This window comes from Protopterus annectens, chromosome 3.part1 (assembly GCF_019279795.1).
Source record: "Protopterus annectens isolate FY-2018-M chromosome 3.part1, PAN1.0, whole genome shotgun sequence".
Classification (NCBI taxonomy): Eukaryota; Metazoa; Chordata; order Ceratodontiformes; family Protopteridae; genus Protopterus; species Protopterus annectens.
Window position 1 is genome coordinate 1,647,037,220 of NC_056732.1, and position 15,250 is coordinate 1,647,052,469.

At 39.6% G+C, this 15,250-nt stretch overlaps 1 protein-coding gene across 1 annotated transcript in view; it reads right to left on the reverse strand.

The window, feature by feature from the left end:
* The window catches only part of KRIT1 (KRIT1 ankyrin repeat containing), a 772,078-nt gene that overhangs the window by 489,260 nt on the left and 267,568 nt on the right, over positions 1 to 15,250 (reverse strand). Inside the window, 1 exon segment of the mRNA XM_044066350.1 lies at positions 1,706 to 1,862. Coding sequence (XP_043922285.1) covers positions 1,706 to 1,862 — 157 coding nt within the window.

A 15,250-nucleotide genomic window follows, 5' to 3' on the forward strand; every position in this document is an offset into this window, starting at 1 on the left:
ACGTCAGGGAAGAGCCGACAGCAACCGACGCCAGACCTAGACTTTGGAATTCAGGCCGACTGCGGGTAGCCTGCCAGCAGGATAACCCAATTGTAATGACTGCAACAGTGAAACACGATGAACATCTTGTGAGAGTCAGGTACTCTAATACCGGTCAGGTTTTCTGGGAGCTGGAGGTAAAGTGTCCAGGGTAAGACTAGATTCCAAGAAAGCAACATCTACAATGTCCAGAACAGGAGGGATAGCTAGAGGCCTGTGTTGGGGCAGGAGTAAGAATTCCCTAAGCCTCTTTTTGGACTCAGAAGAGTAATCCTGGCTTTCCCAGCGGAAATGTTCCCTAAGAGTATGCAAGGTTTCACAGAAAAAAAAAATCTTCTGGAGGGGAAGCAGAGGGAATGGAATCCTCTGCATCAGAATCCTCATAAGTAGATAAGGGAAAGTCCTGGTAATCAGCAGGAGCAGAAATACTAGATGCCTGATCAGAAGAATCAGTAAGAAATTCAGTTCTAGGTCTCTTAGAGGGGGAAGGTTGGCTTCCCCTAATTAAGGTAATAAGGTCTTCAGCCATTCTAAGCATTTGTTTTTGAGGCATATGGGCCTGAGCTCACAGTTTGGTCGTCGGTTTTCTAGGTGTAGTACGAGTTTTAGGCCTGAGGGATTCGTAACTTCTGGACTGAAACAATGACGTCAGTTTAAAATGCAAGTCTGTAAGGCCTGAATACACCCTCAGAAGCTGGTGCCTGCACAGTGGCTCCGGACCCATCCAAGGTAGAGACATCCACAGGTTCCATAGTCGAAGAAGCATCTCGCAGCATACCGGACTCCGAATGGGTCTTAGTAGAGGCCTGCGAATCTGAAATAGCAGGTATCAGGGGCTGCGAAAATGCCTCACTGAGTACCGGCGGACTGGCGACTAGCTTAACGGAAGCATCGTCTGCAGTTTTTAACCTATGCAGTCTGTCCCTGTCTTTAGCCTTATGTTTTTTCGGAAGATCGGTAGTCGAATGGCTGAATGAAGCCATTTCAGAGTACTGGGACCGAGTACGAAAGTAATTGGCTGCAAAAATAGCCCAACAATGAATAGTTCGGGGATTGAACAAGGCACAAAACCGACAGAGAGAAATGTCGTGGTCTGGGCCTAAACAAGGGATGCAGTACGAATGAAAATCTCTGTGAAGTATTTGCTTTCCACAGGTAAGATAACTTAACTTTTATTGACATTGGTTGGAGCAAGAAAAAGGATCCCCAATGGGGTACTTATCTTTTTTGAAGACTTCGGATCTGAAACCAAAAATTTCAGGAGTCGGACGACTGGCACTTGCAAACTGCTTCTGCTTTGGGCACCACACGGCATGAAAGACTGATGTAATTGCGTCGGCTGCATGTTTTATACCCCTGACGACCTAATGTCATGGAAGAAGAGACAGCATCCGAGGCAAAAATTTGAAGACTCTGGTATTCAGGCCGGCTGAGGGCTACCTGCAGGCAGATAACCCAAATGTGATGACTGCAACAGTGAAACACGAAGAACATCAGTGACAGTATAAACATTTTTTATTAAGATATATTACGACTAAATTATGTGGCTTTTTTTCTGCAAACAAACTGCTATCATTGGTTCTGGGAGCAAATAATTCATGAATGAAATTAATGACGACAGTAATGCAAGAATGGGGTAATTCATTTACACAATAAAGGTTCTTACTAAGATTCTCAGAGCAAATCCAAATAGTGAAATACTGCTGAGTCTCGTGTGACAGCCTCATTCCTTCCATTATCTGTTGTACAGTAGTATTATTTCCATGCTTCAGCTCCACTGAACGATATGACCCATCCATACGGTAGATTTTCACTTTTTCGTACTAGAGAGAAAGAATTTAGCATTAAAAATTATAGTGAAACACAACAAAAAAGCACTCACAAAAACTTAAAATTAATAGCTTGTATCAATTATAATATCATTTTCCAGTATTCTGTCAAAAGGAGACCTATACGGAAATTTTTTTTTTTATAAAACGAAAAGACAGTTTCACAGTGACCTGCTGCTATTCTTGGCAAGATGGTAACGAAGTACAGCAGTGAAAGATTTATACCATAACAATACATCAGAGAGTTGCCACAATAACAGAAATTTGTTACAGGTGTGTTTTTATACTTGATGAAGTAGCCCAGACATTTTTTCCTAAAGCTGTCACCATCATTGTAAAGGCTAACACTGGTCTCAAGCCAACAAAGATACTCTCTCAGGTGGTGTGAGGATCCCACAAAAGCACCACTGGCATGTCATCTTCAGTTCTTTAAGGCTGCCAGAAACCTCCTCAACGAACAGCATATGTTTATCAGACAAATCTAGTAGCCAAAGTAAAGGAACTGCAAAGGCCAATTAGTACACAAACACAAATAGAAACTGGAATGGTATAAAAAAAACAAAAAAAAAACAAAACACAAACGACAATGGCTAAATGGTGAATAAACACAAATAAGAACTATACTGTCTTCTGAAAAATAAGCAAACTTCAAAGGCTAGCTAGTAAATAAACACAAATAAAAACTACAACAGTATCCAAAACAAAAACTTATTAAGTACTTATCCTAAGGAATATGGAAATGGAAACTGAGAAGCTTTATTACAATCAGTACTCCTCAAAGATATTATGCAGCTATGGTATCATCTTCAGGGAAAGTTATGATGGCTGAAGGAACAAAACAGAGTCATTTGCATGCAGCAGGCTTTAACACCTGTAGTTCAGACTGTATCACTATACAAGATGTCAGTTCATGACAAACATTTCTGAATAGGTAAACAGTCTAGATGCACCAAATCGTTACTTCTCAAACACCTGTGAGCTGTGGAATGTTACATCTCCACAGCAGCCTGCATACAGCCTTACATTCTCAAACAATCTCTAAAAAATCAAGTTAAAATGTACAAGGCAAACAAATGTAAATAACTTGTGATCAGTAAACACTACAAAAAAGGTGCAAACAGTAATGTTATCAGTTAAGCGCCTTCTTTACAGTGATAATAATCAATGCATTCACAGTCTTCACACATCAGTACTATAACAGAATATACAGAAACCCAGAAATAACATTTCTGTAAATTTTTGCAAACAACTTTTCATAGCTTGGAAACTGTACAACCTAGATATATAGTGTCAGAGGATTTTGTTTCAGGGACTCAGGTTTTCATGCAAGGCAAAAATTCTTCTGAGTGCCTGTTTACTGAGATATTCACAGAAATATTAAAAAAATACATACATCGCTATATAATTAACATACATAACACTGAAAACATATCAAAATATACAACTTATAATGCAAGTTTTAATGACAAACTTCTTCAACATCATCTAAGGCTTCACTTGATACCATACAATAGTTTGCAATTCAATTGGTTTTGGAAATATTAAATGTACTGTTGGAAATACTGCATTTCTGCAAAAGTGCTAATCAATAAGTGTTTACATCTCCATGAACAGTGACAACTTTTCTATCTCCAACCTTGTATTTCACACCATGTCCCTCAATAACACTTGGCTCTCTCAACTATGAAAATATGAACTTAAATAATGAAAATGTAGACCCCTTGCTCTTTTCTGCTCCCAGATAGAATCCTTCAACCTTTTAATACTGACCACAACTTCTCCCCGACCTGTATATAAAACTAAAGGGCTTAAAACCAGTTTTACTGCTTGTATCTTGCAATCAATATAAAAAACAGGCGCTTCCAATTTTTTAATCTTTTGTATTATCTTTTGTTTAGTCTCTTCCACATATCCTTAGCTACCATAAAATAATCCTTTTTAATCCATACTCCTAAATACTTAAATGTATCGTTTCCCCGTAAATATGGGTATTAATGAAAGAATTCATGTGTAGGTACACAGTTTACAGATATAGCCTTTGTTTTATCTTCATTAATTTTATATCCCAAAAAGACTTTAAACACTCAGTTTCATAATGCTGCAGTGTCCTTTCCTGTTTTTTTCAGGTACAAAATAATACCGTCTGACTTCTGTGTCCTTTATTTTCTTTGCCAATGACTCCATATATGACGCAAATAACAAAGGGGAAAAAGGGACATCCCTGTCTGGTTCCTCTGTTTATCCATAACTTATCACAGAGGATCCCCCCCACTTGAATTTTTGCCTCCAATCCTCATATATCCTTCTATTTAACCTTATTATTGTGTTATGGAATACAAATGCTTCCATTGCCCTACTCTTAAAATCCAAGCTTATGCTGTCAAATGCTTTCTCTGTATCAAGACCCGCCAACAACAGCAGCATTTTCTTACATTCTGCTTCCCACTGGATCATCATTGTTCTACTGTCAAATGTCTCTCCTCCACAAAACCACACTGATCCACCTTTATCAATTTTGGCAACACCTTTGCCATTCTTTTAGCTATTAAGAACAATGAACACTTCATGATCATGGGTTAAAATTGAAATGATCCTATATGAAGCTGGGTCTGATGGGGCTCTACTTATCTTTAGGTATACAGCCACCACAGCTTTCTTCCATGAAGTTGGTGCTTTCCCTCCTTTTCAAATACTGTTAAAAAAAACCTTCCAGATCGTTATCACTTTCTTCCCTCCTAGCTCCCAAATTTCCACAGGGATACCATGTATTCCAGGAGAGTTTACTGCAGATTGATTATAAGTCACCATCTCATCTCTTCCTATCTTAACTGAAAACTATTGAACCTTACTTACCTCTATTCATGGCATACTTAAATCTTTCATAAACATTTCCTTTGTGCCCTTTCTTGACTTCCACATTTCTCTGCTTTGTACAAATTTGCATAAAAAATCCAAAACCTCTCTAATACCTGTACAACATCTCAAGATACTTTTTTATTACAGGCTCCACAAGTTTGGCAACAACCCTTTCTATTGTGTCAAACATTTTTGTGCTCTGTAGTCATTACCAAAAATAGATGCTTAACAGCATTCTAAACTCATGGATATTACCTAGATACTTCCTTATTCTCTCTTTAGCACTCTGCAGTTGGGCCCCTTCTTGATCTGTGAAATCCCCCTTTTTCTGCAATACTTTAAGCTTTGTTAGTCCTTTTAAATAATTGCTGTTACAATATCTCTTTTTATTTTATTTCCATCCTATTTTTAATGTCTACTTACATTTTATCCCACACACTAGCTATAACTTCTGAAGAAATTTCTATATTCCCTAATAATTCTCAAATAGTTTCCACTACCTATTCCTTAAATTCCACTTTAACAAGTAGATGGGAAAGCAATGTTCCATTTTTATTTCATTACCCTGCATTTTTATCTTTATTGGTGCATGATTTGAAATAGTTATTGGATGTGTAGAAGCTTTTGATTAAATGCACATGTTCCTGTGAAACGTAATTTCTCTGTAGTCCAGTTACTGTACCTTGGGTGAAGGAGAGCTAATCCACCTTCCATGCTAGTGGGTGGAAGGTCCTTGTGCAGAATTTTTGAGCTGGTGATTGAGAGGTGATGCTAATAGGTCTATCTGTGGCATTCCCCATTTCTTTGAGATGGTGTTGAAGATGTCCGGTGCAGCTTCCATTCGTGGGCATCCAAGTGGTTCTGCTTAATATGTCTGCTAGAGTATTGTCTTTCCTCGTACAAATATTGCCTGTAACTGGATGTTGTAGCTGAGTGCCAGGGTCCATAGCTCCAAGGTCATTCTGCATAGGGGGTATGAATGAGTGCCTCCCTGTTTGTTGATGTACCACATGACTGTGGTGTTGTCTGTCCTTATCATCAACTGGCCCTCTTTGAGAAATGGTTTGAACTTTTGGATTGCCAGTTTTACTGCCAGCATTTCTTTTAGGTTGATGTGCAGGTGAAGTTGATCCTGTGTCCACAATCCTTGCACGCATTTGTCCAGCATGTGGGCCCCCATCCTAGGTCTGAAGCGCCTGTTGTGATGGTCTGGCTTGCTTGACATCTGCGAAAGGGTAGGCCTGGGTTTGACTGGCATGCCTGAGCCCACCATAGGAACTCCTGTTTTAAGCATGGAATTAGTGGGATTTCTGTTTCTAGACTGTGTCTGTGTTGGGACCATAAATTCTTTAGGTACCACTGTAGTTTTCTCATATGTAGTCTGGCAAATGGAACCAAGATTATGCATGATGCCATGAAGCCCAAGGCCTGCAGTACTTTTCTTGCTGTTAACTTGTTCAGTTTTGTTAGTGCCAAGAAGTAAAGAGGAGTTCTTTTGTTTTTCTGTAGTCAGGAATGCCATTTGTTTTACTGTGTCCAATTCCGCCCAAGAATGTCCTTGTTTGGGATGGTATCAGCCTTGACTTTTGTAAATTGACTGTGTATCCCAGTGCTTGTAGCAAGTAAATGACCCTTTGTAAATCTGTTGTCAGCTTGCTTTTGTTGTCCCCTTGTAGCAGGCAGTCGTGCAGGTATGGGTAAATTTGAATTCCCTGTAGTCTGCAATGGGCGATTACTGATGCCAGGCATTTCGTGAATACTCTGGGCGCAGTAGATAAGCCAAAGGGCAATGCTGAGAATTGATAGTGCTCTGATCCTGCAAGAAATCTGAGGTATCTTCTGCAGATTGGTTGAATGGGGACGTGCAGGTATGCCTCCTTGAGATCTAGAGTTACCAGCCAAGACTCCTTGCCCAGCATGGGAAAAAGTTGCTGTAGGGTCAGCATTTTGAATTTTGGGACAATGATGTATGTATTTAAGGTGGACAGGTCGAGAATTGGTCTCCAACTTTTTTCCTTTCTTGGAACTAGGAATAGTCTGGAATAGAACCCTTTTCCTTGCTCTGCTGTTGGCACTCTTTCCACAGCTCTCATGTTTGCTAACTCCATTATCTGGCGTAGAGCCTCTGTTTTTTGATTTGGAGGTAGATTTGGCATTCCTCTTTTGACTGGTAAAGTGTGGAAGTGAAACCGATAACCTTGATCTATGGTTTGTAGAATCCACTTGTCTTTGTTATGTAGTGCCAGTTGTTTGAAAATAAGGTTAACTTTCCGCCTAGAGGAGCTGCTATTTGTTCCTGGTAGGCGGATTTAGGTTAAGTCACTGTGGTTGTGCTGATGTAGTGGCAGTGGCTGTGTCTGTGGCTCTGTTGTTACCTTGCCACTGTCGCCCTCTGTAGGCACCTCCTCTGGATTGGTTTCTGCCTCTGGAACGTCTATTCCTGCCCCTTTGAAATTTTGTGTGAGTCAGGAAAGGACCAATTTTTGGCAGGCCAGTTCCTGCTAAACCTTGGGGTTGAACCTGCAAGAAATCTTTGACAGTTTGAACAGATTTTGCTTTTTCTTCCATTTTCTTCATAACCTGCTGGGCAGGTGTACCAAACAAACTTGTCTTGTCCATAGGAGCATCTAGCAGCTTAGCTTTAACATGATCCGTAAAACTTGTTCCTTTAGCCATGCATGCCTTCTTATCACTGTGCCTGTCATGGCTGATCTAAATGAAGCCTCCAGTGCATCATAGCCACATTTTAAGGAATGGTTGCTAACCTGTTGTATGTTATTTACCATCTCTAATACATATTTCTTATCAAGAGATTCATCAGTGGTTAGTTTTTAGTTAACTGATCAAGCATAAACTCTTGGTATTGTATCATGTGAAACTGACAGTTTAAAGCTCTAGCTGAGAGAGTAGCTGAAGTGTAGACCTTTTACCCCATCTGTCTAATGACCTTGCTTCCCTTTCAGAAGGAGTAGGGTTTTAGCTATGGTCGGCTACTGCCTTGGGACCCTGGGATATAGTTTCTGGGTCTGCAAGTGGGGCCTTGTAAAGGTGGTGATGAGTATCTGGCACCCTGTAAAATCTGTCTGGTTTGGCAGGGCTGGGGTAAAGAATCTGGAGCGGAGCAAACATCATTGAAAGCATCATCCACCACAGAGAGAACAGGAGGTATAGCTAAGGGCCTGTGCTGTGGGAGGTGCAGAAAGGTCCTAAGTCTTTTTCTGGAGTCTGAAAAATCCTGCTGCTGCCATTGGAACTGTTCTCGCATGGCATGCAAGGTTTCCCCAAAGGAGAATTCTTCTGGTGGGGAAGCAGCTGGAATGGATTCTTCAGCATCAGAATCTTCAAAATTGGAGAAGGGAGCCTCAGGCTGGTCAGTTATGTCTGATTCATCAGCAGATTCTCAGAGGACACTGGCTCAGGGGCTCTGCCCTAGGTCTCTTCTCTGGGGCTGAGAGGCCCTGTCTGGGTGAGATTGAGATCCTCTAATTAAAGAAATTAAATCTTCTGCCAATGTAAGCATTTGAGAACTAGAAGAGGGCCTGGATGTGGGGGGTTTAACAGGCATTGTTTTAGTAGTCTTGGCTGCTTTAGCCCTGGAGAAGGCCTTAATGGACATGGCTGCTGGAGGCCTAGCAGCACCACGTGCTGGGGTAGAGACATCCAAAGGGATGGTGTCTGATAAGTCAACCACCGTAGTGGGTAAAATTTCTGAGGTCGATTCAAGAGTTGTAGCAGGGGCCTCAGTTGTAGGAATAGGTTCAGCTGTACTTAGATCAGTTTTCTCGGTTTCGGCCGAAACCGAGACACTCATGGGTTTGCTTAACCATGGTTTCAGCCGAAACTGCGGACCGCGAAAGTGTCGGTCTTTATCTTTGCGTTTTTTGGTAGATTGGGTAGTCGGAGGATCCGACGGCATAATGTACGCAAAAACAGAACCGAAAAACTGTTCTGCAAACTCAGACCGACGCCTAAGCGTCATCGGTTGAAAGAAGCACAGGCCGAACAGGCTGCTACGTCGTGCGCTGGGCCTAAACAAGGCAGACAGTAAGAGTGGAAATCTTTATGAGGTATTTGTTTCCCACAGGTTAAACAATTGTTAACTTTTTCTGACATCGGCTGAGGCAAGAAAGAGTCCCCAACGGGTACTTAGCTTTAGAAGTCTTCAAGTAGTATTCGGAGAAGTAATCTCTGGATCCGACCGACCGGCACTTGCGAACAGCTTCTGCTTCGGGCGCCACGCGGCAAGAAAGACTGAAGAAAATGGCGTCGGCTGATGCCTTTATACCCGAAGACCAACAGAGATGACGTCGGGTGGAGTGCGACATCAGCCGAAGCCGGACCCGGACTTTGGAATCCGGCCGACTGAAGGGCTGCCTGACGACAGGACAACCCAGTTGTTATGACTGCAGATGCATCCATGAAGGACATCCAAAAAAAAACAAAACACAAACGACAAAGGCTAAATGGTGAATAAACACAAATAAGAACTATACTGTCTTCTGAAAAATAAGCAAACTTCAAAGGCTAGCTAGTAAATAAACACAAATAAAAACTACAACAGTATCCAAAACAAAAACATATTAAGTACTTATCCTAAGGAATATGGAAATGGAAACTGAGAAGCTTTATTACAATCAGTACTCCTCAAAGATATTATGCAGCTATGGTATCATCTTCAGGGAAAGTTATGATGGCTGAAGGAACAAAACAGAGTCATTTGCATGCAGCAGGCTTTAACACCTGTAGTTCAGACTGTATCACTATATAAGATGTCAGTTCATGACAAACATTTCTGAATAGGTAAACAGTCTAGATGCACCAAATCGTTACTTCTCAAACACCTGTGAGCTGTGGAATGTTACATCTCCAGCAGCCTGCATACAGCCTTACATTCTCAAACAATCTCTAAAAAATCAAGTTAAAATGTACAAGGCAAACAAATGTAAATAACTTGTGATCAGTAAACACTACAAAAAAGGTGCAAACAGTAATGTTATCAGTTAAGCGCCTTCTTTACAGTGATAATAATCAATGCATTCACAGTCTTCACACATCAGTACTATAACAGAATATACAGAAACCCAGAAATAACATTTCTGTAAATTTTTGCCAACAACTTTTCATAGCTTGGAAACTGTACAACCTAGATATATAGTGTCAGAGGATTTTGTTTCAGGGACTCAGGTTTTCATGCAAGGCAAAAATTCTTCTGAGTGCCTGTTTACTGAGATATTCAAAGAAATATTAAAAAAATACATACATCGCTATATAATTAACATACATAACACTGAAAACATATCAAAATATACAACTTATAATGCAAGTTTTAATGACAAACTTCTTCAACATCATCTAAGGCTTCACTTGATACCATACAATAGTTTGCAATTCAATTGGTTTTGGAAATATTAAATGTACTGTTGGAAATACTGCATTTCTGCAAAAGTGCTAATCAATAAGTGTTTACATCTCCATGAACAGTGACAACTTTTCTATCTCCAACCTTGTATTTCATACCATGTCCCTCAATAACACTTGGCTCTCTCAACTATGAAAATATGAACTTAAATAATGAAAATGTAGACCCTTGCTCTTTTCTGCTCCCAGATAGAATCCTTCAACCTTTTAATACTGACCACAACTTCTCCCCGACCTGTATATAAAACTAAAGGGCTTAAAACCAGTTTTACTGCTTGTATCTTGCAATCAATATAAAAAACAGGCGCTTCCAATTTTTTAATCTTTTGTATTATCTTTTGTTTAGTCTCTTCCACATATCCTTAGCTACCATAAAATAATCCTTTTTAATCCATACTCCTAAATACTTAAATGTATCGTTTCCCCGTAAATATGGGTATTAATGAAAGAATTCATGTGTAGGTACACAGTTTACAGATATAGCCTTTGTTTTATCTTCATTAATTTTATATCCCAAAAAGACTTTAAACACTCAGTTTCATAATGCTGCAGTGTCCTTTCCTGTTTTTTTCAGGTACAAAATAATACCGTCTGACTTCTAAGTCCTTTATTTTCTTTGCCAATGACTCCATATATGACGCAAATAACAAAGGGGAAAAAGGGACATCCCTGTCTGGTTCCTCTGTTTATCCATAACTTATCACAGAGGATCCCCCCCACTTGAATTTTTGCCTCCAATCCTCATATATCCTTCTATTTAACCTTATTATTGTGTTATGGAATACAAATGCTTCCATTGCCCTACTCTTAAAATCCAAGCTTATGCTGTCAAATGCTTTCTCTGTATCAAGACCCGCCAACAACAGCAGCATTTTCTTACATTCTGCTTCCCACTGGATCATCATTGTTCTACTGTCAAAAGTCTCTCCTCCACAAAACCACACTGATCCACCTTTATCAATTTTGGCAACACCTTTGCCATTCTTTTAGCTATTAAGAACAATGAACACTTTATGATCATGGGTTAAAATTGAAATGATCCTATATGAAGCTGGGTCTGACGGGGCTCTACTTATCTTTAGGTAATACAGCCACCACAGCTTTCTTCCATGAAGTTGGTGCTTTCCCTCCTTTTCAAATACTGTTAAAAAAAAACTTCCAGATCAATATCACTTTCTTCCCTCCTAGCTCCCAAATTTCCATAGGGATACCATGTATTCCAGGAGAGTTTACTGCAGATTGATTATAAGTCACCATCTCATCTCTTCCTATCTTAACTGAAAACTATTGAACCTTACTTACCTCTATTCATGGCATACTTAAATCTTTCATAAACATTTCCTTTGTGCCCTTTCTTGACTTCCACATTTCTCTGCTTTGTACAAATTTGCATAAAAAATCCAAAACCTCTCTAATACCTGTACAACATCTCAAGATACTTTTTTATTACAGGCTCCACAAGTTTGGCAACAACCCTTTCTATTGTGTCAAACGTTTTTGTGCTCTGTAGTCATTACCAAAAATAGATGCTTAACAGCATTCTAAACTCATGGATATTACCTAGATACTTCCTTATTCTCTCTTTAGCACTCTGCAGTTGGGCCCCTTCTTGATCTGTGAAATCCCCCTTTTTCTGCAATACTTTAAGCTTTGTTAGTCCTTTTAAATAATTGCTGTTACAATATCTCTTTTTATTTTATTTCCATCCTATTTTTAATGTCTACTTACATTTTATCCCACACACTAGCTATAACTTCTGAAGAAATTTCTATATTCCCTAATAATTCTCAAATAGTTTCCACTACCTATTCCTTAAATTCCACTTTAACAAGTAGATGGGAAAGCAATGTTCCATTTTTATTTCATTACCCTGCATTTTTATCTTTATTGGTGCATGATTTGAAATAGTTATTGGATGTGTAGAAGCTTTTGATTAAATGCACATGTTCCTGTGAAACGTAATTTCTCTGTAGTCCAGTTACTGTACCTTGGGGAATAATATGTAAATTCTCAGAGTTCTTACTACGGAATTCAAATCTTCCACACCAAATATTTTGATAAATTTCTTAAGAAATCTACCCTCTTTTGTTTATATTTTCCCTTCTAGTTCCCCCCAGATACTTCCTCACTGTTGCAAATCAAGTTCCAGTTCCACACATGCAAGTAATATTCCCTGCTAAAAGCTAATTATTTCTCCCAAAGTTTTAAACTCCATAACAGCAGTTTTAGGTGGAATATAAATACATACAAGTGTAATCCTCCTTCCTTGCCAGTAGCTCCTTACCATTACAAATCTACTATTATCTTTTTCCCCCTCTTCTATCACTATTGCAGCTCCTTTGGCAATTAGTACAAGTATTCACCTTTTCCTTTGTCCTGGATATTTTGCTGAATATCCATCCTGAAATCCGTTCTTTATCAAATTCACATGCTCACTTCTTTCCAAATATGTCTCATGTAGCACTGCTATTTGCACTCTATATTTCTTAATATAATTCAATACTCATAAGTTTTTGTCTATACTTATTTGGCCATTCACGTTCCAAAATGAGATGGATTGTGTAGCCATCATGCTAAGACATCATTATACTCGCCTATTACATGTCAGCTTTTTTAAACGTCTATTTCCAGCTTTTGTGTTACATATACCCACTTTGGTAAGTAAATTCTTTATACAGTTGTTTCTTGTCATATCCAACTAAACCTGTGTCATATATTACCAGTCTTTTTGTTTTAATGAACACCGTCAAAAAAAAAAAACACTCACATAACCTATTAACTTAGAACAATCAAACAAAACTATGTACATCTTCAAATAATGACGTTTATCCCTCCTGACAGGAACAAATGTCCCAAATCAACAGCTGCACCCACATTATTACCTAACCTAAATTAAGGTCATCTATGTTAAAGTGCATGTTATTCTGTGCTCCTATTTACACTAATTGCTGCCTGTTCTTAACTTATCTTTATTCCCCCCACAGATGTGAAAAACAGCTTATATGATTTCAGAAAACATTAACTTTTACCCTTTAAAAAGTGTACTGGCTGTCTTTAAATAAAACTAAATTATACACTATTTTAGTACATGCATTGAGAGGTATTTATGCACCAGGAAACGGCTATCTCTTATTCACTTCAAAATTTCAAATTTTATTTTTAACTAAGCTACTTGTCCTTGTACCATTACTTTTTTCGTTTTTCTCAGCAATGTCCAGATCTCTCAAGATTTGTTGCTTGGACCTGTAGTCAGCTTGTCTTCATCAAAATACAAGAACAGAATGTACAACTGCCCCCAGCTTCAGACTTCTCAATTCACACTGAACAGTTATTTGTTAAAGGAAACTTTTAATTACATTCACAGTGTTCTCATATTTTTATAGCACACGTGCTTACACAAGAAAAAAGAAGTTCTGTACTCACCATAACGTTCCGTTTATGTTGTCCATTTTCATTCTTCCTCAACTGATGGGTTCAGATACAATCCCTGGGATTCGACGTGGCTCTTGCTAAAGCTTGTGGCAACCAAAAACTATTGAGTTTCTCCCTTACCCACAATGTACCAACCCCAATTACCTCAGATTTTTTGCTGCCTTAGTAGAAAGTCTTTTTCTCTTTCAGCTGTTCCCGTTACAGGTCGCCACAGTGGATCATGTTTCCATTTCTTCCTGCCCTCTACATCTTGCTCTGTCACACCAACTACCTGCATGTCCTCTCTCACCACATCCATAAACCTTACCTTAGGCCTTCCTCTTTACCTCTTACCTGACGGCTCCATCCTTAGCATCCTTTTCCCAATATACCCAATAACCCTCCTCAGCACATGTCCAAACCAATGCAATCTCAGCTCTCTGACTTTGTCTCCAAACCGTCCAACCTGAGCTGACCCTCTAATATACTGATTCCTAATCCTATCCATCCTTGTCACACCCAGTACACATCTTTAACTCTGCCACGTCCAGCTCTTGACTCCTGCCTTTTTGTCGATGCCACCATCTCCAACCCATACAACATAGCTCGTCTCACTACCCTCTTGTAGACATTCCCTTTCACTCTTACTGGTACCAGTCTGTCACAAATCACTCCTGAAACTCTTTTTCACCCATTCCACCCTGCTTGTACTCTCTTCTTCACCTCTCTTCCACACTAACCATTACTCTGAGCTGTTGATCCCAAGTACTTAAACTCATCCACCTTCGCCAACTCTACTCCTTGCATCCTCACTATTCCTCTATCCTTCCTCTCATTCACACACATATATAGGTTCAAATATCAGTACTAGGCTAAGTGCCCCTGTGGGCCATTTTAAGCCTAGCCAATTACCCCCATGTGAGAATCAAACCCTGCACCTTCTGATTGTAAGGTAAACACCTTAACCATTATGCCAACCTCCCACCCCTGTCTGTCTTAGTCTTGCTGACCTTCATTCTTCTCCTCTCTAGAGTATATCTCCACCTCTCCAGGGTCTCCTCAACCTGGTCCCTACTCTCACTACAGATCACAATGTTATCTGCAAACATCATAGTCCATGGGGCCTCCTATCTGATCTAGTCTGTCAAGCTGTCCATCACCACTGCAAATAAGAAAGGGTTCAGAGCTGATCCTTGATGTAATCCCACCTCCATCTTAAACGCATCTGTCACTCCCACTGCAGGCCTCACCACAGTCACACTACCCTCGTACATATCCTGTACCACACTTGCATACTTCTCTGCCACTCCCTACTTCCTCATGCAATACCACAACTCCTCTTTAGGCACCCTATCATATGCTTTCTCCAAATCCACAAAGACACAATGCAACTTCTTTTGACCTTCTCTATATTTCTCTATCAACACTCTCAGAGCAAACATCACATCTGTAGTGCTCTTTCCCGACATGAAGCCATACTGCTGATCACCAATCTTCACCTCCCTTCTTAACCTAGCTTCCACTACTCTTTCCCTTAACTTCAAGCTGTGACGGATCAGTTTTATCCCTCTGTAGTTACTACAGCTCTGCACATCACCCTTATTCTTAAAAATAGGTACCAAAACACTTTCTCCACTCCTCAGACATCCTTTGACTTTTCAAGATTTCAATAAACAATCTGGTTAAAAACTTCACTG